Raw genomic sequence first — 27564 nt, forward strand, 5'->3', positions numbered from 1 at the left:
ATTTTTATATTGATTTTATATTGCAATGAAAATATCGGAGTTAAAAATATTAATATTATTCAAACTAAGTTCACTTGTTTCTCTTTTGAGAATGTGAATATTAGACAACTTTAAAACATGAACGTGGCTCACACTGGGCAGCCTGCCCTCTGGGGAGCTCAGTGACAAGTGGATGACATGAAGGACGCCTCCACCTGTTGCCCAGGCATGGTGAAAGAAAGGCTCTATCAGCAACAGGATAGGTAGACACAGAGTGAGGCTTCAGCAGCTGAGCTGGGGAAGGCACGGGAGGGGGAAAAGGAACCTCCTCATGACACCATTTCCACCTTTTATTACTCAACAAGTGGATGGGATGGAGATGCAGGGAGAGGATGACAGCAGGTTTTAATAAATAAGATAAACAGGATGGGCAGTGGGCCCGTGCCTGCACGGCCTCACATAAATAACCAGGTGCTAAGCCAGAGTGGAGACAGCTGGAGCAGGACAGGCAGTGGCCTGGGCTGCCCAGGGCTGGGGACAGACACAATGCCACAGGGACAACACAAACCACTGAGGCCCCACCAGTGTTTCTTTCCCCAAAGCCTCCAGAGACCTTGAGGGTGACCGGGCTGGCTAGGCCTCCGCACCACAGCCCTGCTGAGGAGTTTTCAGTTCCATTAAAGATAGCAGAGTGGGGGCAGGCACATGCATTTAAGCCCCTTCTGTGGGTGGAGCCTGGATGAACAGCCCCACGGGGGGCCTTGAAGGCAAAGGCCCTGCAAGCAGCACAAAATGGGCCAGATAAAGCTACTAATGGGAGGGGTAGCAGAGTCAAGCTCTTCCTGGCAGGACCCAGCCCAGAACCTACAGGGCACTGGAGAGGACCCAGGCATGAGCTGCTGTTCCCTCTCCATTTCAGTCAGAAAGGCTGGAACCCAGTGAAAGCCGAGAACATGTACTGGGCTCAAATCTCGGAGTCAAGCCTCCGGCTCCAGGCTCTTTTCTGTCCCTTACCTTTGCAGGCCCCGCCAGAAGAGGAAGGGGAGGCACATCTGCTCTGGGGCCCTGGACAAGCAGGTCCCCAAAGTCTGGACACCAGGGACAGGTGCCATAGCTCCACCAAGCCCAGACCCCTACGGCTCCTATAACATGGCCAGGGCAGGCACAAGCCTGGGGTATCCTGCAGGGAAGGATCTGGGGTGGCAGGGACAGGGCGGGGATCTCCATCTGCTCTTGCACTCGGTGTGGTGCCCTCTGGCTGCCCACCTCGTCGCCGGATGAACAGTCCCACCTCCAGTCCATGGCTTTCGCCGTTTTGTCTGCTGGGCTCTTCCACCTTGGTCCTCAAGTCCCGCAGCAGTTTTTGCCTTGTAAAGGAAGCCTTCAGAACCTCCCAGGGCCAGGCCAAGTGGCTCAGACCAGACAGCCCTCAGATGACCAGGTTGCTCTCACTTAGCCGGACCACATAGCGATTCTCCTGAGGACAGGGGCAAAGGAGGTCAGAGCTAAGTCAGAGGGCTCCTGCACCACCACCCCTACTTTAGCCTTCACTCGGGGCTGGCCAGGTACTAACGGAAACCTGCTAGACCAGGCCCTCACCTCAGCCTTGTTCTCCACAGGGGGCTTCAACCACGTTGTATGGCTTCCGCCATATCCCAGAAGTGTCCGCTGCTCAGGAAAGAGGCCAGGTTGTGGGGAGTCAGGGAGATCACCCCCTGAAGGTCCAGCTTCTGTGATGGTCTTCACCTCAGATATTACTGAACTGGCCCGCTGCTCAGGAATCCGAGCCACACGGAACCTATGGGGAGAAGAGGCAGGGCCATCCCCCATTAGAGGAGGACCCCGGGGGCAGAGGGCAGCACCTTCCAGGTCATATGGCAAGTTCTAGGATTGACATGGTGCCTGAGCCCTTCCCACAATGATGCCCCAACAACTATGTGAGAAACAGTTTGGCCAGGAACTGCCAATTTCTCTGGCCACCCATGCTGCTCAGCAAGGCCGACTGTCAGGCCTGTGTGACCTCAGTCCTCCGGTGACCCAGCCCCCTGCCTACCCACCCACTGGCGGCTATTATGTGTCTCCCTAACCTTTCTGTGTTTTCCCCTTACCTGCCCACTGACAAGATCGTGATCTCGCCCTGGCGTCCTGCTTTAGCCCCAGCCTTGGGAGCTCTGGCTGGGTTAGGCAGGAGGCTGGGAGCAGGAGTGGTAGCAGCTGCAGCTTCGGGGGACAGCAGCACCTCAGGCCACTTCTTCTGGCTACAACGGGAACAGCAGGGGCCAGAGAGCGAGGCCAGACCCTGCACAGTGTGGAGGTGGTGGCGATGCGGGCAGATGTGCGGTATGCTGGGGGAGGCTGGCGGCAGCCTGCAGGAGGACATTGGTAGAAACGGTCACGACCACGGGTCAGGCCCAGGCCCAGGACACCACAGCAGGTAGAAGAGGGGTAGAGGTGACATGAGCCAGAACAGACCCAAATGGGAAGCCCCTAGGTGGCAGGCTGGTGATCTGAGGGTCCTGCTCCCCTCACCTGGGCACAGGCATGTGGCTTGTCTGCACCAGCTGTTTGCTGTGGTATTCTTTCAGCAGCTCCTCCAGGGCCGCCGCGTTCTCTGTGGGCAGCTGTAGTCAGAACCCAGCTCCAACGATGAAGGGGACCACCCGTCCCCACCCCATCAGACACCCTTGTGACTACCACCATTCTCATCCCCATCCTGGACTGTGCAATTTTTCCTTCACCCTCTCATCAAGCAGGACCTCCCCGAGGGCAGCAGAGCAGTGCAGGACCATGCCACACACCAACTGACAGGCACGGGGAGGAGAGCCTCTGCATCCAGGCACTGCATAGATCAGACCTCCTCCTCACCTTTTTTCTCTGTGATCAAGCGTACCAGGACCCCAATGGTGTCTTCATTGGCTTCCTCATTCTGATAGGCGGGGTTGATACCTGGGGAAGAGAAGAGAACCATTAACCTAGGAGAGATGATGCTGAGCTCCTGAGCTCTGCCAGCAGAGGGCACCCCAGGCCTTCCTCGGAATTGCAGCAGAGCTTTGCACGTTAGGTGACAAGACACCGGGTGCCTGGTTCCTATGGGCTCGCCTACAGCCCATAGTCACAGCTGTGACTCCAAGAAATCCACCAGCACGTTCAGCATTTGACATAGCTTTCTGTGTACTCAGTAGCCACAAGTGCTCAGTGGTTTCAGGGCCATGTGAATCCTCACCTCTGCAGACTGTGTCAGCCTCAGGAGACATCAGGCCAAGGGAGCTTCTCCCTGCCCAGAACACCCAACCTCTCCTATAAACTCTCCCCATTTTCTCCCTCTATACTATCCTGTCCATGTGACTGCTAAACACAGGTGTTTGATCAGCAAATCTCAGCAAACCTGGGGCCCAAACCTCACAGGTCTGAGAATGGGCCATTGTGATGGGCTCTGGGCCTAGCCGACTTGCACCTAGGCAGCATCCAACAATTTCCGGAAGGACTACATTAGGAAGACAAGTGCAGTCCAGGAAAAACAGCCCTGAGTCACCACCTGCCTGTTTGTAGCTTCTGACCCTGCTTGCCCCTCATAGCTTCAGGTGGGGAAAAGGAGCTCTGGCCATCCTCAGGCAGCCTGGGACCCTGGTATGGAGATGTCATGTCATTCTAGACTTGGCCAAGAGATCCTTGTGGGACCAGGACAGCATACAGCTCCTCTCCTTCATAAGATTTTGGGCAGGTAGGGAAGATGAAAAGGGCCCAGGACCCTGGGGTGGGATAGGAGAATGTGTCTCTCCCTCTGGTTCCAGGAACTGTAACTTGAACCATAGTCTGGAGCTGAAACCTGAGTGCCTATTTGTGTCTGTCTAGGACAGCTGCCTGGGAGCCTGACACAGGCATTCTTTTGGTTCCAGGCCAAAGGTCAGAAGTCACTTTGAATATTTCAAAGGTCATCTAACCCTTGAACCTAAGTCTCTAAGGAGTCCAGAGCCCCTCGGCTGGACAGTATCACACGCAGAGTGAGAATCCCTCCAACACCTCTCACCTCTACCCATCTCCAAGCCTCAACCTCCACCCCAGAAGCAGCACCCCTGAAGCTTCCCCTGCCACCCACCCCACACCAGGAGGGCCCTGGCCTTCCACCCCATGCTGGACCTCACCACTGCCACTTCCTCCAGGGCCAGGCCCGACCTCCTTGTGGGCTGTGCAGTGGTAGCCCTTGCGCTTCAGCAGGTTGCACACCAGGATGCCCAGCAGTCCCATGAGGCAGAAGACGGGCACGATAGCAATCACTGCGTACTGAGCAGCTGTCTCCTCGGGACCACCTGCCCGTGTGCTATTCCCAGGCTGCCGCGTCTCCCCGTCACTGCTGGACCCTGCTGCCACCTCAACGCCACGTCGGGCCCGTCGCCCCCATTCTGAGCACCATGGAGAAGATAGAGAAACAAACATACAGACAGCCAGCCCAGGGCCGGAGTTAGCACGGGGAACTGATGTGCCCAGGGCAGCTGCCATGCACGTGGGAAGACCAAAGCCGGCTCCTGCCCCGTTCTAGTTTCCTCTTTTGGCCATCTACTCAATCAGTCACCTCAAAAGGCGGGCTCCTCAGGCCTCAGCATGGCCAGGCCATTAGACTCCATTTGTCCCTGGTGCTGGGGTGTGAAGAGTGAGCAGATGGGCACACGCAGCACATGCCCGGGCACATGGACTCAGGATCCCACCCTCCCACCGCACGGTCTGTGAACTCTGCCTCAGGATGCTGGGCTCAGTGGTGAGAGGAGGTGTGTACATGTGAGCATGTGTCCCTCAGCAGGGATCTTGGGGCAGGAACAAGGGATTGGGTAGGGTATGAACCCCTGTGGCCACCTGCTGAATGAATGGTCTCTACCATTTGGAAGCAAATGGGCAATGCTGGCATGTTTCCACGCCCCCTCAGGCTGCTGTATCCTCACATGGGCACAGCAAGAGTTCCTAGGCTCTAAGTCACTGGACCCCCCAACCCCAACAATCCTTGACCCATTCCCTACTCACCATCACAACCATGAGTACTCAGAGGTGCCCAGGAACATGGCTGACATGGAACACTGGGGACCCCCCAAGGCCCAAACCACCTGCAGGAAGAGATGTTATTGAGATCTTTGTGTTTCTTCAAACAACTGTCCTCCAGAGAAGCTGCCTTTCTTCCTACCAGTTCCCTCAATGGTTCTGCCCCATCCATTACACAGATGGGAAGACTGAGGCTAGAATCCTAGATCTGGAGTTCTGGTCTCTCAGGCATGAGCTCCACTCCAACCCTATGCTCACCCAGGCTGACAGCTTCCACATAGTGTATCTTGAGTTGCTGTGCCGGCCTGAGCTTCCAGCCTCCTCCGGAGGCTGCAGCGATCATGGGGCTGGCATGGGCGGGAACCCCATGAGGCTGAGAAGGTGCCTGGGGGGCAGGACCTGCATAATGTGGCCTGACCTGGGTCCTGTGGGAGAGAGAGGGTGAGAACAAGACCAGCAGCCAAGCCTAAGGTCCCCGGGAGGCCAGGCCAGCCTGGGCCTCCACCCTCTTCCCTCTGGAGACAGAGAGATGGTCTCAACACTTACTAGGTTAGGCTCTTCTCCAGGTGGACACAGCCACGGGGTTGTTGATGTCAGAGTGGCCAGAGGACAGAGAAGCAGCTGGAAGAACACAGTTTGGGAGCATGGTGAAAGGCAGGAGGTACTAGGGTCCCATAGGGTCATCCACCTACCGCTGACTTCCTGAGGCCCTACGAATGGGAGTCACTGACCACATCACCCAGGCTTAAGGAGCACTCTTCTAACCTCAATCCCTAACACTGCCAAGAAAAACCGTCCTGTCTCAGGCTTGTACTGTCAGTGCCTGGGTAAGGAGAGAACCGTATCTACTGATGGAAAGGGAATCACAGCCTCAAGCACTTAGGTGTCAGAGTTATACCCCTTCTAGCTAATCAGAAAAAAAAAAAAATGAGGAAATGCTTCCGAATTCCTCTCTCAGTACTGTCCCCTTCCTGCCACCTCCCCCACCCTCCCTCACAGCTGGGCATGTCATTAACCAGCCTCTGTTTATTATCCCTGGAGCCAAGTCTGCAGCTGGTGCTTACTATTCTGAGCCCCAGGCCGAGTTTGAGACCACCTCCTCCTCTGTGGCCTCTCCCTGCAGCAAGCACCCTTTCACACCCCTGCACCCTAACAGAGCATACCACGTTTCAAGTGTAAGGGCTTTTCAACACCAACACCTGTCTCTAGCCCTTCCATAGTGACTTTCTTGCTTCCCAGTCTCAGGCCTATACTGTCTGCCCTGAACTCCTCTTGCTGTGGGGAGACTCAATCCTCCAATTTGGTCTAAGCAGCTTGGTGGGGTGCCAGGCACAGAACACAGTCAGTTGCCCTGGAGGTAGAATACCTCAGGATTATGGTCTTTCCCTAGACTTGGCTGCCAGTCCCTGCTATGGCTTAGAGGCCTCTTGGCTAAGGCCAAGTCTTGACTTCCCTGAGCTTCCAGTGTTACAGCAAGAAGATAACTTAGACCAGAGTCCAAGACACTTCCTCCAAGTTGGTAGGTGTAGGTGGCTTGATTCTCAGATTCTACATCTGGAATCTAGGTCCCTAGACCAGTAGAGACCTGAACTCCAGCATATGAGGTCTCTGCGTCCTGGGACTCTAATTTCCTCCAAGTCTCCAGCCCACTCTCCCCACCTGCCTCTGTGCCTCCAGCTGCCTGCTGGCCAGTAGGTCCTCAACCATGCTGAAAATGCCAGCAAGTCCATAGCCTAGCCTGGGTGGGCATGGCTTGGGAAAGCTGTGTTCTGTCTTGGATGGCATGCAGAGGGAAGGCTGAGGCTACACCCACTGGGTCACCATCTCATGCCAGTGTGGGCCAGGAGGTATTTCCTATGGTCTGACTGGCTCAAACATTTCCCAAGAAGAGCTGAAGATTGCAGCCTCCCACAGCCTGAGGGACCCGAGCAGCATCTGCATCCTGTTCCTGGAGGGCTGAGGTGCAGGGCTCAGGATCAGCTCCTCTGACTTCTCCCCAGCCCAGTCCCATCTCCAACTCACCACGAAGAGGCAGGATAGGGGCTGGCATGGCAGGTTCAACTTCATCATCAGGCCTGGGAGTGATCACCAGCCTAAAGCAGATGGAAGGGAGGCTCACGAGTCTGGCCAGACAGGCAGCTGCTATCCCCTCAATCCTACCCCTAGGCAACTCTCAGGATGACAGGACTTGACAAGGAGTTGGCATGGTGCTGCTGGGCAGGCAGACACTGGCGGGTGGCCAGCTTGCTCACACCCCCAGGTGCAAGCCTGAGCAGAGGGTGGGGCTGCTTGTCTGGGACCAGCCTCCCCAGCCTGGCTAGGCTTGAAGGGCTGACACTGACCTCTGTAGGCTGGGAGGCTTTCCAGGAGGAAGGGCTTCCTTCCCCTTCCATAAACAGCCAGGTACCCAGTGGCAGAGCATCACAGGGAAGCAAGGAAGGAGGAAGGAAGCATGGGGGAAGCCTGGGCCAAGGGCCGAGAGGATGGTAATGCCATGCCCATCCCCCTCCCACCAAGCCCTGGCCTCTACTCTCACAGCAGCTCCTGGCAGCCAGAACTCTGCCAGGTCAGCAAACCTGCCACACTCACGCTCCTCCGCCTTCACTCTTGTTACTTTAATCCTAAGGAAAGCCCTGACCCTCACCTGTCAGGGTGCTTTTCTAGAAGCCTTCTCTCCCCTGCCCATTCCATCAGAGGCCTGCCTCTCCTCTGTGCATTTCTGCCTGCCCAGTGCCCGAACAGGCTTGTAAGGCTGGGGTGGTCACGGAAGCCTCCCCTCATCTCCAGCACCTCCTGTGCTGGCATGGCCTTGTCGCTAGAGAAATAGTCATGAACACAACAGAGGATGCCCTGTCCTCAGGGAGCTCAGTTGCAGGAACCCCAATGGCAGACGGACTAAGAGAGAGTGGTTCTGCTGTTAGTTTGTGGTGAGAAGAAATAAGGGTCTGTACAAAGTGTAAAAATCTAGAAAACATTTGTGATAAGTCCCCAGCTTACCACTCCAGTCCTGGACCCTCAGGCCCAGGCTACCTCAGCCAGTAGACAAGGCTGGGGGGCAGCAGGCACAGAAGGATTCATATCAGACAACAGAAGAGACCATCCCAGAATGAGGAAGTTCCTCGATGCATTTCTCAGGGGCCTGGCTTCAGGGTCAGAAGGCTGACTAAGCTGTGCACCAGGCTCCAGCACAGAATACACACAGCCTCCAAAACCCTAGGTTGGGGGCTGGGAAGTTGGCTCAGTGGTAGAGCGCTTGCCTTGCATGCCTGAGGCCCTGGGTTCGATTCCTCAGCACCACATAAGCAAAAAGAAAAAAAAAGCCGGAATTGGCGCTGTGGCTCAAGTGGTAGAGTGCTAGCCTTGAGCTGAAGAGCTGAGGGACAGCGCCCAGGCCCAGAGTTCAGGCCCCACGACCGGACCCAAAAAAAAAAAACCCTAGGTTGCTCCCAGGCTTCACAGAGCCCAGCCACTGGCCTGGGTGAAGGGCTCCAAGCCTGGCTGGAGACACATTGCCTGCAGAAAGTTCCAGATTCTGCCAGAGCCCCTCTCAGGTGGGCAATCCTGCTTCCCACCTGGAAAAGGAGCCAAGGAAACTGATCCACCTGCCTGACCTGGGCCTGGCCAGGCACAGAGCCTCATCAGGGCCAGGGATTTGAGTTACACCCAGGGGAGGGGGAGGGGTAGTGGTCACATCATCCTTGGGACTCTCCAGGTCACTGGCAGCCTGTGGCTCTGGGCCCCAGGCCAGCTGAGGGGAAAACCAGGGACAGGGAAGTCCGGGCCATAGAGTAGGTAAAGGACACATCTGGCAGTCAACACTCAACAGATGGCATCCCTGACTCATCCCCTGACCTGTCCGTCCTCAGATTAGGTCACAAGACTTCCAGATTCTGTCACACAGATCTGGCTCAGGCCCTGCACCAGGCTCAAATCCATCTCCCAGTCCTTCAAAAGGGCTCTAACTCACAAGCTCAAACACAAACCGCAGGCTGAGTCCCAATCCTCCTCCATGTCCATAGGCCAGCCCAGAGCACCAGGCTGCGGGTAAAGGGTAGAGAAAAACAGCTGCAGAAGGGAGGGCCCCAGGGCCACCCAACCCTGGTGAAACCTGCTGTGTGACCTGAGCCCTCAGGAGGAGCTGTGCAGCTGTTCATCTGCAGACAAGTGTGAAGTGCTGTAATCTGGAGACTTCCAGGAAGAAAGTGAGGGTCGGGGGCCCAGACTCAAAGCCAGAGCGTGTCCACTCTGGTACATTCACAGACATCCGCCGCCTAGCGCCCTCCTGCCTTCTAATTATGCACCTTCTAATTACCCCAAACCAGCACTTACTCCAGTCTGGCTGCCCCAGCCCCTACACTCTGCCAGACCAAGCCCCCTGCCAGATCTGCCTGGTCAGGCAGAAAGTCCCATGCACACATTTGTGTAACAAAGGCTGCTCAGACCTCTTCCCCTCAAGCCAGAGCCCTGAAACTCTGATCTGAAAACTGAAGTTCAAAGGGAGAAGCTCCTCAGCTGAGAGGAGGGCTTGGGAATAACCCACCATCATGCCACCTTGTTCAGATAATCTGCATAATGTCCCAAAGCCCAGCACCTCCCAAGGGCTACCTGGAGGACAGCTATCAGAGTTGGGAGAATGAGGCCCAAGGACCTCTAATGGCCTGAAGGAGGAAAGCCACCTCCAGTCACACTGGATTAGGGACGAGGGTACCAGATTCTAACAGAGAAGGAAGTTAGCTAGCTCACAGGCCACCTTTCCTCCAATTTTAAACCTATCCACCAACTCCCTGTGGGACCTAAGCCCCTTGGCTTTCCCGGGCTCAGCTTCTTCATCTGCAAGATGGGGGTATGTATCCCCCAGGGCAAAAGGCTGTCATGAGCTTCAAATGAGGTAAGGTTGTCATGAACCTCAAGTAGGTCATGGGATTTCCTCCTCAGCAGCCCTTCTCTCTAGAGGCTGCAGGTTTGTAATTAAGTATTTGTCTGCTTACTTGTTTACTGCCTGCCCCCAACCAGACAACAGGCAAGACCAGGATGTCTGCTTTATTCACCACAAAGCCCGACCCCCAGTCTGGGCTGGAGCAGCAGCCTCTACCAAATGGGCTCATGAGGGCAAGGAGGGCCTCCTCAGACCCAGCACTACAAAATAGCACCCAAGCTCAGAGCCAGAAATTCCCCAGACCAAAGCCAACAAGCAGCACCACACCAGGCCCTCCAGCTACAGTAGAAACTGGAGGTGTCAGAGGCTCAGGGCAGAGCCACCCTGAAGGCCTCACTGAAAGAGGAAGCTCTGAACGGGCCTCCAGCTCAGGCAGCTTCCCTTTTCCTAGAACGGAACCCCCAGGGTCACTCCAGCCCCTGCTCCTCTCCAGCCAGGCCCTCCCCTCCAACTAATTCCCCAAGACTCCTTAAGGTCAGCCCCATCCCACAGCCTCGCTCTGGGCTGGCTCTGGGCCAGTTCCCACCACCCTCCGAATGGCATCCTGAGGCCCTGCCCTCTGCCAATCCCCTAAACATACGCACACACCAGCCACTTCAAGCTTCTCTCAGAAACACACACACTACCTGCTATTTCCTCAGCTCAGAAACCCCTCCCATCGCTTGGTCAACACCTCCGCTTCCTCCAGAGCTCTGTTCAAAGTCACTTCCTCCTGGAAGTCTCCCCCAACCACAGGGCATGCACTGCTGGGTAAAAACTCTGCTACCCAAGGGATGGGAGGCTGAAAATGTGTCCTCAGGAGATGGCCCTGCTTTGCCAGGGAAGGGGGACAGAGAGCAAGCTGAAGACAAAAGAACCCTGAGTCCAGGTTAGGCAGTGGGTCTAAAGCTGGACCTGAAGCCCTGGGCAAATGAGGGAACAGATCTGGGGCAAAAGCCAACTTCTGCTCTTCACTGGCTTTCTGGCTGTGGACTCCCCTGCAGAGGGCTGTCATGGGAGTGAAATGTGAAAACTCACATTTAATTATTGCAACAGGACTAACAGAGTAAGCCCTCAAACGGTATTCACCATGCCTCAGTTTCCCCACATGGAAATTGTGAAGAAGGAAGGGGCATGTACACATCAGCAAGTGAGAAGCACAGGTGAGATTCTTTTTTATATTTATGCCAATGCCTAGCATAGAGTCAGGCATACAGCAGGTACCCCCTCAGCTCCTCTGGGGAAAGAAGGGATAGGAGAAGAATTTGGGACAGACAGTTTGGGTGGACAGAGGCACCACACTTCCCAACCTCAGCTGCAACCCCGGAAGTCTGCACTTTCCCCAGGGTCTCTCAGATCTCTGAAGAGTTAAGCAGAAGAGGGAGAGGCACTAAATGATTTGCTTCTCAGCAGGCAGCTGGGCTGCCTGCCAAATGAGGGGACAGAGGGACACGGAGGCAGGCAGGTACAAGGCCTACCTGGGGCAAGGTAAGGTGAGACAGCAGATACTGCTTCCCAGCCACCAGTGGTTCCAGGCCCTGTGGACCTCCTTCCAGCCTCAAGAGGAGGGTTGCCTGGAAACACAGCTGGACACAGGCCTCCCTCAGTGGTGGCCACACCAGGCAGGAACACAAAGACTGCCCATCAATAGAGAGATCCAGGTTAGCAAGGGACCCAGTGGTTCCCTGGCAACTGGGGCTGAAGTAGGGCAGTGCCCACACTGGGCAGCAGTGAGGCAGCTAAACATGGGCCTGTTTTCCCTTCTCCCATAACAGGGAAAGGGACTCACCACTCTAGGCCTGGCTCACTCTGGATTACCTCCACTTCTCATGGGAGAGGTGAGGGTCTCTGTTCCATACCTGGGAAAACTGAGATCAGCACGGTCACACAGCTAGGGATGGAGCCTAGGACTGCATCATCTCTGCCTCTCCCACCAGAAGCTTAGAACCTGGCCTGGCAGGTGACGTTCCCAGATTGCTTACCAACCTGATGGCAGAGGCTAGGGAAATAGAACACATACAAGGTGGTACAACTGAAGGACTACTACAAAGACCTAGACAAGGTCCCCTCCTAGCAGTCCCAGGGACCTCCGGGATTTGCCTGTACCCATGCTCCTTTGTCTATTATGCCAATCGGTGCCAGCTCTGGCAGGAAAGAGTGCTGAGAACTATAGGAAACAGGAAGACTGGGAAAGCCTGGGAAATCCCAGAAAGAGGAAGAGGTCCCGAGCCCAGCTGCTTAAGATTACTGCTGGGATTGGGGATCCAGAGAGGTCCAGATACTGGCTCAGGGTCACTCAGTTGAGGTCACTCCTCACAACCTTCCCCATAGCCTTGGGTAGCCACGGTCTCCCGGGTCACCAAGTTGGTTGGGTACCTCTCAATTAGTGGTCCCCTAGTCTGCACCATCATGCTTCCAGGAAACAGCTGCAGCCATCTGCCCAGGAGCTAGGCATGGTGCTGCTCTTCAGATTTCCTTGCTGCCACTGGGTCTACACTGCAGTGGCTCAAGTGGGTGAAGTGGGCCGGAGAGGGTGAGGGGATAATTGGCTCCTTGAGGCCCAGAAAAGGGCTGAGGCAGCCAGACCTGGCTCTTGAAGCTCCTCCCAGTCTGGGTATTGTATGAATGCAATCTCTCTCCCTCCTGTACTGAGTCTAGGCTATGGGAGGGGATGTCTCTGATCAGACAATCATCTCTGAGCCAGATCTGGGGTTCCCCAATAACCCTCTCACTAAGCAGTTATTGCATACCTCATTCTCTCTCCAGATTGATTACTAATAGAACCTCTCAAAGACAAGGGTCCATGCTCCACACTTGAGGAACCTGAGGCTTGGTGAAGTTGAGTAGTAACTTGTAATGGCATGGTCTCAAAGGAGACAGGTTTACTTACTTTGGGATGGGAGTGGACATTAGGAAGTCCTGGCTTGTATTCCCCAGTTATGGCACACCTGCCCACCCCAGCCTGCTAAAGCATCACCATCAATCTGATACAATCAACACCATGGACCAGCCTTGGGCCACATTCTCTCATCCCAAGGCAGAACAGCAAGGGGCCTGGGATGGGCTAGATGACACCCCGCTGCGGCAGCCCACCGCAGCTGTACACATGACACTAAATCACTAACAAGCCTGGGTAACCCAGAGCCTGCTCAGTTCAGGCTCTGTCCCCACCATTCCTACCTAGTTGACTGGGGCAAACTTTTGAGAGAGACTGAGTAGAGATCACAGCCCCAGCACCCACTCTCTCCTTCCCCTCCTCCTCCCACCCCAAGACCCAACAGATAGAGCTGTGCTCAGATCTAGGCTGAACAAGTTTTTGATGGCAGATATGGGAGGTATGAGGCTGGGCTCTGAATGATTCATCTCGGCTCAAACTTTGGTAGGTCGTTTACTCTTTATAAGCCTCAAGTCCTCCTCTCTGCAAGAGGATACTGGAGCTCCTGCAAGCAGTGATAGCCAGGCAGTACCAGTTCTCACTACAGTCTCCCGAAGGCTAGAACAGGAACCTAAGCTAAATATCCAAGCCAAGCTCACCCAGCAGCATGGGTAGAAACTCCTTGGCCTTCCTGGGAGGACATTGGTGTCCATTCCTAGCCCAGCTTTGTGCCAACCTGTCTCTATGCCAGGCTAGGCCACAGTTAAGAAGGTGGAGAAGTGCCGAGCAGGTGGGGCTGGGAAGGTGGCTCAGTGGTAGAGCGCTTGCCTTGCATGCCTGAGGCCCTGGGTTCGATTCCTCAACACCACATAAGCAAAAAAGAAAAAAAGCCAGAAGTGGCACTGTGGCTCAAGTGGTAGAGTGCTAGCCTTGAGCTGAAGAGCTGAGGGACAGCGCCCAAGCCCAGAGTTCAGGCCTCACAATCGGAACCCCCCCCGCCCCGAAAAAAAAAGAAAAAAAAAAAAAGTGCCGAGCAGGGACAGTACAATAGTCCAAGCCTCAGTTTCCTCTCCGTAATAGGCATCTGTGCCTCTTCAGCCAACCTTACAGTGTGACAGAAAATCCAGAGGGCATAAGTGAACAGCATCTCTTCTAACAATCAAGCTGGAGCCCATACAACCTTTTTGCAGGAAGACTCCCTTGCAGGACTCCTCAGCCACTGGCTTGCAGTGTCTTAAGTCCTCTGCTAGCAGCAGGGAGGCCCCTTGAGCAGGGAAGCAGTAAGTACAGGAGTGGGCACACTGCAGGAGGACCTTCTATTCTCTCATTTCCTTCTTGCCATAAGCAAAGGAAGCCAAGCTTAGCACCTTCTGTAAGCCCTGTCTTTCTCTCCACCACCTTCAGACCCTGCCTCTCACTGGCTGCAGACACTCCTCTCCATCCCCCTCCATGTATACCAACTAGCCAGGGCACACTCTCATAGCCACATGGGCAGTTATTTATAGAGCGCTCATCTTTCCCAGGGTGGCTCAGGAAAGAACTCTGGACTTCAAGTCTGACAGACTTATCTTTGTGACACCAGAGTCCTGCAAGTACCTTTCCCTCTCTAGACCTTCCATTTCTTGCCTGTGACTGGAGGCGCTGATGACACTCAGAAGCATGAGGCTGAGATTCCATAGCCTCAGGGCCTAACTAATGTCAGGGCTGAGGACTCAGCAGGGACACAGTACTGGCTCCAGTCCTCTGCTCCTTCAGCCCCACCGGCAGCACCAAACCTAGCCTGGGGTTCAGTACTAGAACTGTCCAGATAGTAGATCCTAGAGGCTGAGGTGGGGGTGGGGGGGGGGGAAGGTGAGAATGATCAGGACCTGCTGGGTGATCTTAGGTAAAATCTTTCCCTTCCTGGTCCACTTTATCCACTTGGCAGAAGGCTCCTCCTTGGTCCCAACCTCTTATCCACCTGGCTCCATAACAGGCTAGGCCAGGCCAGGCCAGGCCAGGCCAGGCCAGGCCAGGCCAGGCCAGGCCAGACCAGGCCAGGCCAGACCAGACCAGGCCAGGCCAGGCCAGGCCAGACCAGGCCAGGCCAGACCAGGCACTGAATATCCCATCAATAATTTCTGCTCCTGTTTTAGCTAGGATAGCCTCATCCTTCTCTGGAAACTGATGCCAGCATTACCACACAGCCCTCCCCTCCCACCTGGGGCTAGGCCAGAGCTGTGTGGGTAAGAACTGTGTGTAGCAGACTGGGATTATTCCCTGTGCTCTGAGTCTTAGCTCCCCCATAACAAGTTAGAAAGGAGGGGTCTCTGTCAAGTGCTGCTGTGGGAGATGCTGAGCCAAGGCCTGGCACATAGCAAGCCTCAGCAAGGACAGTCTCCCTGCTGGCCCAGAATGAGAGTCTGAGGAGGGCAAGCACCAAACCTACCCCTGACCCACAGGAATGGACTTCAGCCTTTGCCTCCACCCTAGCGTAAACTCAGACTCAAGCCATGATGAGCTTCAGAGACCTGGGTGCAAACCTCCCTGTGGCTCCTGACAAACAGGCACTGGGATCCCAGGTGGTTGCCCTTCCTCAATAGAGACCTCACCAGCATGAGTGGGAGGGGCAGGCTGCTGATCAGACCACCAGCATAAGTAGCCACACCTGTGCCTGTACCCTAGCAGCTAGAAGGATGCACAGCAGGTGGACTGTGCTTTTGAAGATGAATTGACAAGGCTCAGAGAGCTTCTTGGGTGAGACAGACTAGATGGCCCAGAGTGTTCTAAAAAAAGGGTGTAACAAAGGCAGCACTAGAGGCATCTGGTAGGGAGAGATGTGAGTGAAGACGAAAGTTACAAGATCTTGGAGAAAAAGTCCTCAGGTCAGAATTATAGGAGTCTGGGCACAAGAGCAGGGTCAGAGCAGGTCCAAGAGAATGGCTTAGTTTTCTGGGGGTGTGTCTTTTCTGCTTCCTATGCTGGCTGGTGTCCAGCAGGACAGGGAATGAGTGGTAGTTTAAAAGATAAGTACCCTGTCTAGAGGGAACAGCAGGAGTCCCTGCGATTCTCAGAACCTCAGTCTCTCGCTCTGTAAAATTGAGCTGGGCCTGCTGGATCTGACTTATGACCTTATGTATAGGGCACCATGTCTGCCCCTCAGCATCTCCCTTCCATGGCTGAACACAGACAACTCTCCAGCACAACTATTATGCCAGTCCCAACTGGGGCCACAGTAAAAACCCAGCCTGGCCCACTGTCATCTCTAGAGGCCCAAGTTCCCAGAAAGGTCTATCTGGGGCAGGGCAGAGGGGTGGAGCTGGGGGCCTTCCACCAAAGCAGGGACAGGAGAGGTTAACCCTTGGTTAGCCCTCCTTCTCTTTCTCTCCCTCCCAGGCCCTGAGCTATTTCAGCCTCTTCGCTAGGGATGGAAATAACTTGGGCTCAGCCCCTGGAGACCACGACACAGCTATTTTCATCAGCCCCAAGAAACACAGCTCCAGTCATTCCAGGGAAGACTGAGGGACGCCTTGATCCCTAAGGCAAGCTCTAGGCCAGGCAGCAACAGTGGGCAGATCTGGGGAGGTATCTGGGAAGAGGGTATCTGGGGAGAATGGAGAAACAGAGGACCAGGGAGGAGGCACCAGCTCAAGGTCACTCACTCCATCTGCTCCCCTTCATAGCAAATGAGTAGAGTTGGGAAAGTACTTCTAGAACAACAGCAAAGGGGGTTGAGACCACTCAGATATGGCATAAGTCAATTGTAACTGCCACACTGTGCTGATAACTCCAGATACTCCAAAGACAAATGGATACTCACTCTAGATACTCCAAAGCCAAATGGATACTCACTTCCAAAGCCAAGTGCCAGCTCTTAGAAGGCAAGAGACAGATCCTTTTGGTGACATCTGATGGAGTGTGCACAGACATCACACTGCGAATTCACAATGGGACACCCTGGCAAGATCAGGCCTGGAAGCCCAAGAAAGCCACAAGTAGTTACTAGGAAGGTATGGTCCTCTCTAAATATCTCCACAGGGTCAGAAGACTTGCATTCCAGTCCTGGCACTATCCTAATTTTACAAGGCATTAGGCAAGCCACTTTGCTTCTCTGAGCCTTAATTTCTTTCTCTGAAACAGAGAAAGATCCACTAGGGGTGGGCAGGATTTAACAAGACAGCACATCATAGTGCTTAGAACAGAGCATGGGCACTGCCCCTGCCACCAGTACAATCAACATTTTCAGAGGATGACAGAAGCAGACAGAACTTCCACATCCTGCGTAAAGCAGATACAGTATTCCCCCCTAGCCCCCCACCCCACGGATACATCCTGGTCTAGGGAGCCCAATTTCCACCCACTTTGAGGAACCCCACTGACCCTACCGTTGGAGGAGGAGGCCGTGGAGGGGGTCTTGCCCAGCAATCCAGCGAGAATTTAGCCTCCCAGACCAAAGGCCATTCCTGGGAAACAACTGTGTGCGTTCCTTGACCTCCAACCAGGAAACTGAAGTGACTTAAGAAATCTATGGATTAGGGCTGGGAAGGTGGCTCAGTGGTAGAGCGCTTTCCTTGCATGCCTGAGGCCCTGGGTTCAATTCCTCAGCACCACATAAGCAAAAAGAAAAAAGCCGGAAGTGGCTCTGTGACTCAAGTGGTAGAGTGCTAGTCTTGAGCTGAAGAGCTGAGGGACAGCACCCAGGCCCCACGACTAGACCCCCCCCAAAAAAAAAAAAATCTATGGATTAGGATTTCAGGATCTATGTGGTCTATGAACCCATTCTGGAATGGAGGACCAGGCAGCCTTTGGGTGGGAATCTGATGTTTTCTTAGCTAGCTGCAGATGGGGCTAGGCTTCTAATAACTGACCAGCACCTGGGAACAACCCCTGGATCCCTGCAGTCCCAGCAGTAGCCTGCCCCCAGCCTCCAATGCAATCTTTCTGCCCGAAGGGGAGAACAGAGGCAGATGACCCAAAAACAATAGAGGATCCCAAAGTGATGATTCACAGTCCATTCACAGCTTGACACCTCTGTGTGTAGACTGGAGAGACCAAGGCCCAGCAGGGGTAGAATCTGAGAGCAAGACTAAGCCTGACCCACTGAGAATAAACGTTACCCAGAGGCACAGCTCTGCCAGGTGTGGGGAGTTTGGCGTGTGAGTGTGTGAGATACTATAGCGCTACTAAACCAGATGCCACTCAGCTATGGTCGCTCTTCAGCTGCCAGGCCATGTCCCTTAGGGTTCATCCCCCTCACCGCGCTGAACTCCTGAGAGGGTGCTCTCTTGGGGGACAACTCTGGGCCTCTAACTTCCTTACCCTCTCCGCCACATTAGCTAGAAAGTACCTGACAGTCCTCCTCTTTCTCACTGTCCCGAGGACACACACACACACACACACACACACACACACACACACACTGATTCTCTTCGACCCCCACACGCACGCCAAGACCCACGTGATTTAGGGCTCACTGGGTTACTTGTGGTTCTTACACTCACATTACTGCCTGGTCCTGGCCCTGCGCTGGTCACACTGAAGGCCACACATATCCAGTGACCCCAGTGACCTGGGTCTCTCTCACATACAGTCACACGCACACACTGTGTCCGACACACAGAGTCCCCTCTGTGTCACCCGCCAGGCTCGGCGTCCCCACCCAGCGGGTCCCGGCTCCACGTCCGCCTGGGCCGCGCGCCGTGTCACCCACCACAGTCACGGGCTGACACTGTGCGGGCTGCCGGCCCCTCACACCAGGTTCCGCGGCTTCCCTCGCGCTCCTGGTGACGGGCGCTACGCAGGACCCGGCCGGGCCCCGAGTCGCGGCGGGGGGACGCGCAGCCCGCGCTGGGGGCGCTGAGGCCGGTGGGGCCGGGAGGCGCCGGGACAGGACCGGAGGGCGGGGGACGGGGACTGCGGGAGCCGGGTTGTCGCAGCCGCCACGCCAGCGAACTTCCTCAGAGACGCGGGGAGCCGGGCTGCGGGCCCCCCGCGCGCCCTCCTTACCTGGCCGGCAAGCTCCGGCTGGGCGCCGCGTCCGCCCCAGCGACACGGCCCGGCTCGCCGAGCGCACGGCCGGCCGCGCTGCCTGCGCGCCTTTTGAATGAATCGCCGGCCGAGTAGGGAAGATGCGCAGCCCCGCCCCCCGCGTCACCGCCGCCAGCCCCACCCCCGACGTCAGAGCCGGGGCTCGAGGCTGCGAGCCCCCAGCCCCGGAGGCGCCGAGGGTCCCGCGACTCTCCCGCCCGGAGGCGCTGCTCTACGTCGCCATCTTCCGAGACCCTCAGGAACTGCAGGACCTGCGCAGGAATGGGCGGTAGGGCCCAGGATGGATCTCGCAGGTCAGCTTCGGGGCTCCAACACTCACCCCCGACCCTCAGCCCCCCCAAAAGAGATGATGGAGACTTGGATACTGCTTTGGTCCGGTAACCACTGCCTTGGAAATGGGGCCGTGGCTGACCCTTCTGGACCTGTTCTTCCTCCTAGATATTTATGGCCAACAAGAACGACCTCACGGTGACATTGATCAAGATGCATTATGCTCATAACCCCTTTGGTCTAAAGATAATAAAGCTGGGGGCTGGTGACTCACAGCTGTAATCCTAACTACTCAGGATGCTGAGATCTGAGGATCCCGGTTTGAAGCCAGTGGGTTATGTGAGATTCTTATCTCCAATTAGCTAGCAAAAAGTCAGAAGTGGTGTGGTTCAAGTGGTAGAGAGCTAGCGTTGTGCAGAAAAGCTGAGGGACAATGTCCAAGCCCTGAGTCCAAGCTCCAGGACTGGCACCAAAAAGAAAAAAAGAAAGGCTAGGAATGTGGCTTAGTAGTAGAGTGCTTGTTTAGCATGCATGAAACCGTGGGTTCGATTCCTCAGTCCCACATAAATAGAAAAGGCCAAAAGTAGCACTGTGGCTCAAGTGATCGAGTGCTAGCCTTGAGCAAAATGAAGCTCAGGGACAGTGCCCAGGCCCTGAGTTCAAGCCTCAGGCAAAAACAAACAAGCTCACTTTGTCTTGTTGGAGTAAACCTAGTGCCCATCCCTAGAATCCCCCACCTGCTTGGTAAGAAAAAGCAGATTAAGGGAGTCTATTATAAGAGACCCATATGGTGGGCTCTTCCACAGTCTTCTAGCCTGCTCCAAATTCCCCCTCCTTCTGCCAGAGGTTTTAGTCTGGCTCTCCAATAGGACAGGTGACACGCTCTTTTCTTTCCCCACTACAAGCTGTCCCTGCCAATTACCGATGCCAGAAACAGAGTGCCCAGCAAAATTTGGACATGGTGATGCATCCCTATAATCCTAGCACTCAGGAAACTGAAGCAGGTAGATCATGACTCAAGACCTTGTCTTCAAAATTTTAATTAAGTTGGGTGCTGGTAGTTCACACCTGTAATCCCATCTACTCAGGAGGCTGAGACTTGAGGATGGTACTTCCAAGCCAGCCTGAGAAGAAAAGTCTAATGAGATTTTTTTTGGGGGGTGGGGGTTGGTCGTGGGTCTTGAACTGGGTGCTGTCCCTGAGCTCTTTTGCTCAAGGCTAGCACCCTACCACTTTGAGGCACAGCACCTCTTCTGGTTTTCTGGGGTTTAATTGGAGATGAGTCTCACAGACTTTCCTGCCCTGGCTGGCTTTGAACTGTGACCTCAGATCTCAGCCTCTTGAGTATCTAGGATTACAGGTTTGAGACTCTTATCTCTGATTAAACACCAAAAAGCCAAAACTAGAGCTGTGGCTTACATGGTAAAGCACCAACCTTGAGTAAGAAAACTAAGGGATAGCTCTTAAGCCCTGAGTTCAAGCTCAAGTACTAACGCACACACACACACACACACACACACACACACACACACACACACACACACACACACACACACACAAATTAATTTAAACAACAAAATATAGAGTATCCAGCAGGACAGTAACTATGGTATGGTTACACAAGCTCCAGGTACTATTCATTATGTAAATTGTACCCCTGTGTGGCCATGATGTGTCAGGACCGGAGGTAGCAGCTCAGTAGCCAGAGCGTCTCCCACTCAGTACCCTTCAGGGGCTCTCAGGTGGCCAAGACAACAGAACTGGAAAGAAACCCAGACAGCAGGGAGGGCTTAGTGCTGGGAACAGGCTTGGCCAGGGTCAGGATAATCACAGCCCATGAAGGAGGTGGAGGAAGGTAAATACTTCTGTTGGGAATAGATGGGCTGGAGTGGAATTCTAAACAAATTGAGTCATTGAATCTGTCCATAAGGGAGAAGAAAGGTCAGGTCCCCAGGGTCCAGGAAATTCCAGGAGGAGAACTGGATACCTGAGTGTGTGTGTGTGTGTGTGTGTGTGTGTGTGTGTGTGGAGATGTGTGTGTGGGGGGGGGAGGTTTGCAGAGAAGAGTTTCTATTGCTCTTGGCTGTGCCTAGGTTGTGGGGAAGGGTAGAAGGAGCTCCCTGATATGGCAGGACCATGGACTCAGCCCCTCAAGTGTCAGTGGTATACCCCACTCTCTACTCCACCAGAGCTGGGGGCAGGAATTACAACAGAACACCACATCCCGGCCTATGAAAGAACTGAGGCATGGGAGGAATGATGTGGGGAGGGAGGCAGCCAAAAGGCCAGATGTGCTTAGGATGCCCTCAACCCCAAATCCAAGTTCTGGGTTCCAGTGGTGGCATTTCAGATATCACTTAATAACTCAAATGATTTTGAGTCAGGGAGCATGAGCAATTAGTCAGGCATTCTAGAGAGTTCCCAGGTTCATCTTTACTATCAACACTTTGCAAAGCTTTAATCAAATTCCCCCCTTTAACACACAGTTTCCCCATCTGAAAACTAGGGCACTAAACTTGCTGCCTGAGGTCATTCTAGTCCTCTATAAGAGGAGGCCACCTGCCCACTCTCGTTCCATAGAGCAAGTCCCCAGAGCCATAACCTGCATATTTCCATCCTGTACCCCCGAGGTTATGAAGGAGCCTATTATTATTTATTGCTGATCAGATGAGCCAGTTCCCTCTCCAGCTGGCCAATTCCAAAGCCTTTTCAAGATGGAACTCTTCCTGAGACTGGAGCAGCTGGTTGTCCACAGTGAGGAGACAGGAAAGGAGGGATGGAGGCCACAGGATTTGATGTTTTATGGCGTTCAGAGGAGACTGGCTGAGGAGCAGATTGAAACACAAGCTCTCTAAGGTATCTGAGGTGACCCCATAGAATCTCAGCATTAGAGTATTGGAGCTTGGAGATCCTGGTGAAGATCTTGCTGAGTCTCCCATAGTGCAGCTTGGGAAGCAAAGCCCAAACAAGACGTGCACCAGTGCACTTCATCATACATGACACAGAATAAGGCCATGATGAGCTAGACTGTGACAATGACCTGGAGGCCAGGGTATGGCTCCACATCCCAGCAAGGCCTTGCTTGGGGCACAGGGGTCCTGGGTCACAGAATCACAGCCAACAGGGATTTGCCTTTGGGGGCATGGCACCCCCTGCTGGCTGAATTCCCACATGGAAGTGTAATTCACCTTGGTTTCCTAGTTCCAGGAGCCTGCAGACACCAAAATTCGCAAATGTTGGAGTGAAATATAAAAGGGCATAGTATTTACATGTATGCAATCCTATGCAATCTTCTCCAGTGCTGTATATCATCTGTAGACTACATCTAATGCCTAATGCAATGTAACTGCTATATAAATAGATGCTATATTGAATTGTTTAGTGATTAATGACAAAGGAAAAAAGTGCACATGTGCAGGGTAGATGCAACCATCGTAAGTCTGGTAAAAATTTCCATCCAACACTGGTCAAATCATGTGCATGCAGAACCCAAGCCTAAGAAGGACAAACATAAAGAGCTCAGGCGGGGGGCTGGAGGAGCGGCTCAGGTGGTAAGAGTGCTTGCTTAACAAGTGCAAAGCCCCGAGTCCAAACTCCAGTACCACCAAAAAAGAAAAAAAAGGAGGGGGGCAGGGGGAGTCCAGAGGCTCAGACTTAAATTTCAATGTACTATCCTAGGTTGATTGGCAACAGGAAAAGTTCTAGAGCGAAGCACATCTTATCATCTATGAGTGCCTGAGCTCCATGGAGCCAAGCCTTAGAGCTAGGAGGGACTCAGCAAGGGTCAGGAGCTAGGCATACACTTCCTGGGTCTGAGGACAAGGCTCAGCCTGCACTTAGATCTAGATGTGGAATCCCCTAGTGCTGGATTCTCAAATTCTATCCTGGGCCTCACTGGCTCCCTCACGGGAAATCCAACACTCCTTTGTTTTCCCTGGCTTGGACCTTTCTGGTCCACTGCTCTGGTGTTCAGGAATGCAAGTATGAGAGGCTCTTGGTCTAAGAGGGGGCTCTCAGTGGGGCTGGTGGGACTGCCCAGGTCGGACTTCAGGGTTTTTTTTGTGTGTGTGTCATTTGTGGGGCTTGAACTCAGGGCCTGGACACTGTCCCTGTGCTTTTGTGCTCAAGGCTAGCACTCTACTACTTTGAGCCATAGTTCCACTTCCTGTTTTCTGGTGGTTAATTGGAATGAGAGTCTTACAAACTTTCCTGTCCAGGCTGACTTTGAACCACTATCCTCAGATCTCAACCTCCTGAGTAGCTAGGATGACAGGCATGAGCCACCAGTGCCTGGCTCAGACTAGAGTTTAGAGAGCAGAGAAAAGCCATGGAATATGTGGGTTATACTTAGGCAGCTTGGGATCAAGCATTTGGGATCAAGGAGCCTAGAGAAGAGAAATTGGGGGGAGAAAGAGAAATACATAGTTTGGTGGCACACAGATAAGAGTCAAGTCCTAGATCTGCCTTTGCCAGGTTGTGTGGCCCTAGGAAAGTGACTTTATCTCTCAGTGCAGGCTAACACACCCCGGGGGAAATACAGAAAATATTTAGGAGGAACAGAAAACCCATGTCAGCTTTGGGCTGTGACACCCCAACTTGCTCCCTCTTCTTTCTTGTCACCATTCAGAACCCAGAGTTCTGTCCCCCATTTATCTCTGATAAAGGGCCCACTGTCCTCCTCCCAGGTCAGCAGCCCAGCAGTCTATGCCGGACCAGCCTGGGATGCCTGTTCACTTGCCTCTGCCAGTCAGGACTCCTCACTGGCCATAATTGGGCCCAAAATAGCACTTCCCCTGTGCAGCTTCCTGAAAGTGGCCGTGGCTTAAGGTCTGAGAGGACACAGAGAAACTTGGTGTTTGGCAGACATGCAAAAGATGTGAAGGGCTCCCAGAGGTCAGCTGGGTCCAGAGAAGGCCAGGCACTTGCCTCTGGTCACACAGCAAGGGAGAATCAGAGCTGGAGCTTATTTTCAGGTGCCTAGGTCCCCATTCCCTCCTTAAACTAAGGCAGTGCCTCAGCCAGACTTACTGTTCACCCATGGTACCCTCAGGATCCACAGATCAGTGTCTTGACAATGGTTTGAAATGTGGGACAGGGGCCAGCTAATCCAGTCTTCTGCCTCTCCCTGGCTTTTTTTTTTTTGGGGGGGGGGTATTTTCTAACTTTCCTGATCATAGGAAACCCTTTAGGCCTTACTGTGTAACCTTAGGTAAGTCCCTGTTGCTCTCTGTGTTCTACCTTCTCTGAAAGATAGATGGTGTAGGTAAACCCTACTCTCTGGATGGACTTTGGCTGTGACCCTCTCCACTCCTCTGGGGTCAGGAAGTTCTTTCCAGGACTGCTCTTAAGGAACATGAGCCAGAGAGAGGCATCATGAATGACTAGATGTGGCTCTGGCCCCACAGCTTTCTCCTGTCCTTCAGCTACCCCTTGTGGCCACCTTTCCTCTCTTCCCCCAGCCTGGCAATTAGAGCAGAGCAGTATGAATCCAAGTCCTAATCTTGGAAGATGGACGCCCTTGAGGACGCTCACCTCTGGGAGCCTGTTTCCTCCTCTAAAAAGGACAGTATGACCCAGACGCCAGTGGCTCACACCTGCAATCCTCGCTATTCAGCAGGTTGAGACCTGAGGATTATGGCCCAAAAGTCAGCCTGAGCAGGAAATTCTATGACACTCTTATTTCCAAAAAGTAGGAAGTGGAGCTGTGGCTCAAGAGGTAGTGTTAGCCTGCAGAAAAAAAGCTGAGTTCAAGCCCCAGTACACATACACACTCTCTCTTTCTCTCTCTCTAACACACATACACACACACACAGTACGTAACAATACTAACCTCGCATGCCTATAATCCTAATTAATAGGAGGCTGAGATCTGAGGATTGTGGTTCAAAGCTAGTCCGGGCAGGAAAGACCGTGAGACTCTTTTCTCCAATAAACCACCAGAAAACTGGAAGTGGCGGTGTGGCTCAAGTGATAGAGCGGTAGCCTTGAGCTGAAGAGCTGAGAGACAGCACCCAGGCCCAGAGTTCAAGCCCCACGGCCAAAAACAAAACAAAACAAAACAAAAAGTAGCAACATCCCAAGACCTTTGGAAGGAAAAGATTCTAGTTCCCAGCTTGCAGCCATCTTGAAGCTGGGTTTATTGTTTTGTAGATCTCAACTGGACTCTTCAGGCTAAATTCAATAACTACTTATTAGGCACCTACTGGAGTGGACATTGCAGCCAAGGCTTGCAAAGCTCATTCTAGCTTCCTCTGCCTTCTCTTCTTCCTCTGTTCATTTGATCTGTGCCAGTGTCCCTCACACCAGGCCCCCGCACACTTCCTTGCCTTGGTTCAACTGTTCCCTCTTCATATTCTGGCCCAATTTCTCCTACTTGTGGGCAGCCATGGCCACACTGCTCAAGCATTAGTTCTCTGCGACACCCTTTTCAACAACAGGAAACCCTTCCCCAACAAAAATGCCACCTTACTATGTGACCTCAAGTAAGCCCTTGTCCCTCTCTGTGCTTCATCTTCCCTGAGGAGATGATCTAGCTACCTCTAGGAAGGCTAAGAGGTGCTTTAGAGGTGATGCAATGTCCTGTTGTGGCTTTTATGCATATCCACCAAACCATACACTCATTTGTGTATTTTTTTTTCAGTTATGGGGCTTTAATCAGGGACTGGGTGCTGTCCCTGAGCTATTCTTGCTCTATCATTCTGAGCAACAGCTCCACTCCCATTTTTGTTTTGGTCGGTCATGGGGCTTGAACTCTAGGCCTGGGCGCTGTCCCTCAGCTCTTCAGCTCAAGGCTAGCATGCTACCATTTGAGCCACAGTGCCACTTCTAGCCTTTTCTGTTTATATGGTGCTGAGGAATCAAACCCAAGGCCTCATGCAGGTGAGGCAAGCACTCTACCACTGAGCCACCTTCCCAGCCCCTAGATCATTTTCTTAAATAAAAGCTTTCTGAAAAATGAGTGAAGTGGGCCTTGTGTGTGTGTGTGTGTTTTGGTGCTTATGTGGAGATAACAATCTCACTGACTTTTCTGCCTGGGCTGGCTTGGAACCACAATCCTTAGATCTCAGCCTCCAGAGTAACTAGGATTACAGACACGAGCCATCAGCACCTGGCTTGGTGTGTGTTCTTTCTTGTATTAATGTTATATACTTCAATAGTTTCCTATAGAAATACTGGTATCTGAGTGCTGCCTTAATTGGCCTGAGACAGGCCCGGACCTCAGGTGGGAATGGCAGGACAGGCTGAACCATGCTATCCAGAAATAAAGAACCTTTTCTTCTACCAAGGACCACTGAATATTCATAACATCACTTGCAAGCCATACAAAATTATCAGTTAAGGCAGATGGCCACAACAGTTGAGAAGCATATGTGTCCATCTATTCATGTGCCAAATTATTCTGAAGGCCTTATCTGGCCTGAGGAGGGCTGGATGTTCCTCACCCCTATAAGAGGAACTAATTCTTCCAGGAGCCCCCCCTGGGTGTGAGGCTTGCCTACCCATGCATGATCTTCTTGCCTGTTGCTAACTGGCTCAGCCTGAGCACCTGACCAAGGGCAGGGCTAACCAGTGCCTGGGAAGAGGCCTTATTAACAGTAACAGTGTGCCAGACTTGTTCCCGCTGAGATGCTGAAGTTGGAGAAATAGTGTGGATCCTGCCTTGGGACCTGGTTCTAAAACTGTCTGATCCTTTACTGAAGCTGGAAGTCCTGAGGAAGCAGAAGCTGGCAGTGAGGGCTGCAGCACAAGCAGGCAGCAGTGGAAGAAAAGACACAGCAGGGAAGCCAGAGATCTCAGCTGCTGTACCTCTGACAGACAATTCACATACCTCTGACAGATAATTCACATACCTCTGTCAGTTCATGTTTCCACGAGTGAGCACCCCTTTATTTCAGGGGCACAGTGAATCTCCTCTTTGCAACTCAAAGGCCAGTGCACATCAAGCAATCATCTTGTGCAGGAAGGAATCATCAGCTCCAGTTCACACACGAGGAAATGGAGGTTCACAGTAGCACTACTTATCAGACCCACAGGTGACTGGTAGTGAAGCCAAGGTTCCAAACTAGGTCTGTCCAGCTTTAAATTCCATGTTCCCAATGCTTTGTCTCATCATAAATCCCACATGGACATTGCCTTATACTCTGCAATACAGCTGTGCATAAGATAATCCCATCCTCCCCAGGAAGATCATAGTGCAGAGATGTGCTCAGCATGTCCTGTGGCTTTGAAGGCTGGCACTCCTGAGATGTGTGTGCCACATCTGAGGACTGAAATGCTATGCACACACTGCTGCTAAGCTACACACTCAGTCTAGGAACTGAACTTTGTGTGTCTGTGCCAGTACAGGGCTTGAACCTAGGGTCTTGTGCTCTGGCTTGGCTCACTTGCTCATAATTGGCACTCTACCATTAGAGCCATACTTCCAATCTAGTTTTCTGGTGGTTAATTGGAGATGGAGTCTCACAGACTT

At 53.3% G+C, this 27564-nt stretch overlaps 1 protein-coding gene across 5 annotated transcripts; it reads right to left on the bottom strand.

Moving 5' to 3' along the window:
* Relt (RELT TNF receptor) lies at nucleotides 1–27282 on the bottom strand. 5 transcript variants are annotated; one of them, XM_042690384.1, is made up of 11 exons: nucleotides 26945–27282; nucleotides 7030–7100; nucleotides 5554–5628; nucleotides 5266–5432; nucleotides 4993–5072; nucleotides 4122–4379; nucleotides 2845–2925; nucleotides 2509–2590; nucleotides 2088–2345; nucleotides 1579–1777; nucleotides 1–1456 (listed from the first exon to the last, which is right to left on the bottom strand). In XM_042690384.1, exons 2-11 carry the CDS (start codon nucleotides 7075–7077, stop codon nucleotides 1409–1411), a joined length of 1296 nt encoding a protein of 431 aa, XP_042546318.1. In that variant the 5' UTR covers nucleotides 7078–7100; nucleotides 26945–27282; the 3' UTR covers nucleotides 1–1408. The 5 variants fall into 5 exon arrangements, with proteins under 5 accessions (XP_042546318.1, XP_042546319.1, XP_042546321.1 ...); XM_042690385.1 differs by lacking the exon at nucleotides 26945–27282 and adding an exon at nucleotides 18783–18861; XM_042690387.1 differs by lacking the exon at nucleotides 26945–27282 and adding an exon at nucleotides 16780–16919.
* Between the last annotated feature and the right edge of the window lie 282 nt (nucleotides 27283–27564).

The sequence above is a fragment of the Dipodomys spectabilis genome, unplaced genomic scaffold (genome assembly GCF_019054845.1).
Source record: "Dipodomys spectabilis isolate Male_0828 unplaced genomic scaffold, ASM1905484v1 ptg000003l, whole genome shotgun sequence".
NCBI lineage: Eukaryota > Metazoa > Chordata > Mammalia > Rodentia > Heteromyidae > Dipodomys > Dipodomys spectabilis.